The sequence below is a fragment of the Sitodiplosis mosellana genome, unplaced genomic scaffold (assembly GCF_009176505.1).
Source record: "Sitodiplosis mosellana isolate CC-2019 unplaced genomic scaffold, AAFC_SMos_1.0 Smas_scaffold_4955, whole genome shotgun sequence".
Taxonomy (NCBI): Eukaryota; Metazoa; Arthropoda; class Insecta; order Diptera; family Cecidomyiidae; genus Sitodiplosis; species Sitodiplosis mosellana.
This window is the reverse complement of record NW_022600197.1, coordinates 1-3,880: the sequence shown is the minus strand read 5'-3', so window position 1 is coordinate 3,880 and position 3,880 is coordinate 1. Positions and strand designations below refer to the sequence as shown.

Genomic DNA, 3,880 nt, shown 5'->3' with positions numbered 1-3,880 from the left:
TTTCATATTCTTTCAGGCAAAGTGAAGGAAGCTCAAAACCTCATCGCCGAAGGAGCCGACCCTAATATTGGAAATAATTTTAATGAGACAGCTCTGCATTATGCTGCTAAGAAAGGTAACGTTGAATACTTATTGTTATTGAATAAAAGATTGACCTGATTTCATCCCATCGATCGGTGTTATTGCTCAGGTCACAAGAGTGTCGCCGAACTTCTCATCCGCAAAGGAGCCAACCTTGATAGTGAAACTAATACGAAAGACACACCTCTTCATTATGCTGCTTCCCGTGGTAATTTTGAATACTCTTTTCGAGTACTATGCGCATTAGTATTGCTTAGCAACAAGCATTGAATATGATCCGTGTCGGTATTCTACGACTTTCCGACAAAATCGATCGGAATTATTTTATTCGTACATAAGGCCATATTGGAGTGAAAGAGAGAGATTCCACTATTTTTCAGCTTCCCACCGGAATTATTTCGATAACTCAAAGAAGAGTGGATTGTGTGAGAGATAATTCCGGTGGGAAGCTGAAAAATAGTGGAATCTCTCTCTTTCACTCCAATATGGTCTTATGTACGAAAAAAATGATTCCGAACGATTTTGTCGGAAAGTCGTAGAATACCGGCACCGACCAATAGACAAGCATATCGCGATGCAACTGCCGCGCACACAACTATCGTGCAAACAAACATCGCATATGCAGCCATCGCAACCAACTCACACACAAAATCGACAAGCATATATACACGGGTGTCAGAGTTGTGTGTGATGTCTAATACCGAGGGGCAAATCACTCTTTTTGCAATTACTTCCCAAAAGTTGCAATTACTCTTTTTTTCAGCAATTACCTCAAAATTTACAATTACTTTTCATATACAAGTAATTGCAACCGACCAGTAATTGTTGAAAAATGGAGTAATTGCAACTTTTGGGAAGTAATTGCAAAAAGAGTGATTTGCCCCTCGTCTAATACACTTCGTCAGTGCAGCCTTGACTGTTTTTCACTAAATGGGAAATTGGTTTAATTTTTTTTATCGATCTGGGTTATTTTTCAGGTCACAAGAGCATCGCTGAACTGCTCACCACTAAAGGAGCCAATGTTGATATCGAAAATGTTTGGTTTGAGACACCCCTTCATTATGCTGCTTCCCATGGTAATTTTGAATACTCTTTTCGAGTACTATGCGCATTAGTATTGCTAAGCAGCAAGCATTGAATATGCTTCGGCCAATAGACAAGCATATCGCGATGTAACTGCCGCGCACACAACTATCGTGCAAACAAACATCGCATATGCAGCCATCGCAATCAACTCACACACAAAATCGACTAGCATATATACACGGGTGTCAGAGTTGTGTGTGATGTCTACTACACTTCGTCAATGCAGCCTTGACTGTTTTTCACTAAATGGGAAATTGGTTTAATTTTTTCCATCCATCTGAATTATTTTTCAGGTGACAAGAGCATCGCTGAAGTTCTCCTCCGTAAAGCAAACGATCTTAATATTAAAAATTATATACATCAGACACCTCTTTATTTGGCGGCTTTGAATGGTAAGGTTGACTAAATAAGATATTCCGCCGATCTCTTTCATTGATCCATATTATTTTAGGTCACGGAGGTGTCGCTGATGTGCTTCTCAAGAATGGAGCTAACGCTGATATTGGAGATGATTTGAATACCACAGCTCTTCATTTAGCTGCATCCGGTGGTATTGTTGAATGCTGTTCTTATTAAAGAAACGATTGATTTGATCTCTTTCATCGATCCGATTTTTCTTCTAGGTCACAAAGATGTCGCCGAGGTTCTCCTCAACAAAGGCGCCAGTATGGATATCATGAATAATTTTAATAATACACCTCTTCATTATGCTGCTATAAATGGTAATGTTGAATAGTTATTTTCACAAAATAAAGAATCGGTTTGATCTTTTTCATCGATCTAAATTATTTCTAAGGTCACAAGAATGTTGCTAAACTTCTCATCAAAAAAGGAGCCAAAGTTGATATTAGAAATCTTCAGAATCTAACACCTCTTCAGTTAGCTGTTAACCATGGTACTGCTGACTAAATTAAATGCCACTTTGATCTTTTTCATTGATCTGTATTATTTTTCAGATCACAATAATGTCGCTAAACTCTTTATCGGTAAAAGAAACCAAATTAATATTGAAGAACAATTGGAATAGATTCAATATGCTGCCAACAATGGTAATGTTGAATATTTTACTTTTCCGTACACTTTGTTAAGGGAATCGGTCCCGAAATTTTTTTTCGCAAAATTGGTTTAAATCATCATGAAAACTCATGAAACACTTTTCCGTTTGTGTGCCGTGGTCTTTGTCGTCGTCGTCCTTGCTGTGTGTTAACACGATAACTCAAAAAATAGTTGAGATAATGTGTATTGAAAAGATGATACTTATCTGTGTTGTTTACACTTATTTATTGTAAATTTTTATTTTGATTTTGTGCTTTGTTGTGGCCATCCACGATTTGGCGAGTTGATATTCTTAACTTTGAAGTCAATTTTGAATTATTACCATTTAGCATCAAATGATCTAGTAACGTTTCAAATCATGGTCCATGTCAACTCAATGCACTCTGCAATCAACATGGATCTGCCTTAACCGACGTAAAACTTCTCATCAATTTATCTATCGGATAAATTGAGTGACGACTTTTGCAGTCTCAAAGTCTTAAATTTAACGCGTAACAATTAACGCTTCACATAGCCTTTGTCCCTTTGGAAACGTTTACCAAAGGTTATCCTGGACCGTTTACTATAGACTACTATGAGCATTTCCATCTTGGTTGTATGACTGCTTTCGTTTTCATGTTCCTACTATTGTGATTACCTCATAATTTACGAAAAGAGCCAGGTTTTTAACGAGGCAAGAACTGAAAGTTATCGAAAGTTACTGCTACTATTTTTCATTATTTATAAAAATTGTAACAGTCTTGCACCCTTTTCCGGCCAAACCTCTAACAAAACCCACATTATATTCAGCCGGAGCTTGGCGGTGTTTAATAAAATAAAATAAAATAATCAGAATCTGGATCTTCCAGAAGTTTTGTATCCGAAAAACTTAGTTTAATTTTGAAGATGAGCCATTTTCGATTTCATCCTGGGGTACTTGACCAAAGAAGAACCTCCAAAAAATGATATTTTTGTATGGGGGGTACCCGTAAATCGATTCTGATTGGCTTCAAATTTTCTGAGATTTCACTTTTTGGTGAAAAAATGAAATTCTTAAAGTTTGGTTTTTGGCCCTCAATTTTTTCTTGAAACTACCTTGAAATTTTTTTTGTATGAGATGTGTGCTCGATTCCGATTGACTTGGAAACTTCAAACTCTCAGATTCTTATTTTTTCGCCATAAATCTTAGAAAGTTTAAAGCCATTCGGAATCGATTTACAAGTACCTCGCATACGAAATTGTCGAAATTTCGACTAAAATGACCGATTTTCACTGAAAATATGCTTTTTATATTCAAAATATGAGAAAAAAAGTACGAACAACTGTACGGAAAAGTACGGGATTACGAATGTAATTCTTTTTATATTTTCACAAAATAAGAAATTGTTTGATCTTTAATCGATCTGTATTTTCCAGGTGGCGTATAGCTGAATAATCGGATGATTTCCTTCGATTCCCGTTTTCGATTGTGAATGTGTAGAAGAATTATTCCAATACATTTTTTGTCAATCTTCTCAACCATATCAATTTGTGTGGTCAACAATATAAGTATTGTTGCTTTGTTCAACCATCAACTTTTCTGTTACGCTTTTAAATAGAAGATATCACTTTGCTGCATTTGTGCAACCTTAACTGTTTGTATGTAATAAGTAGGAATCATTGGAAAAATAAACTTTTC

At 36.1% G+C, this 3,880-nt stretch overlaps 1 protein-coding gene across 1 annotated transcript; it reads left to right on the top strand.

The window, feature by feature from the left end:
• Positions 1-1,058: 1,058 nt before the first annotated feature.
• On the top strand, positions 1,059-2,136 carry LOC129572440 (putative ankyrin repeat protein RP714; the record flags this gene model as incomplete). Its single annotated transcript, XM_055452408.1, has 4 exons — positions 1,059-1,157; positions 1,461-1,559; positions 1,619-1,717; positions 1,791-2,136. Coding segments are annotated over 4 exons (410 nt in total), but the record flags the coding sequence as incomplete, so codon positions are not given.
• Positions 2,137-3,880: the final 1,744 nt, after the last annotated feature.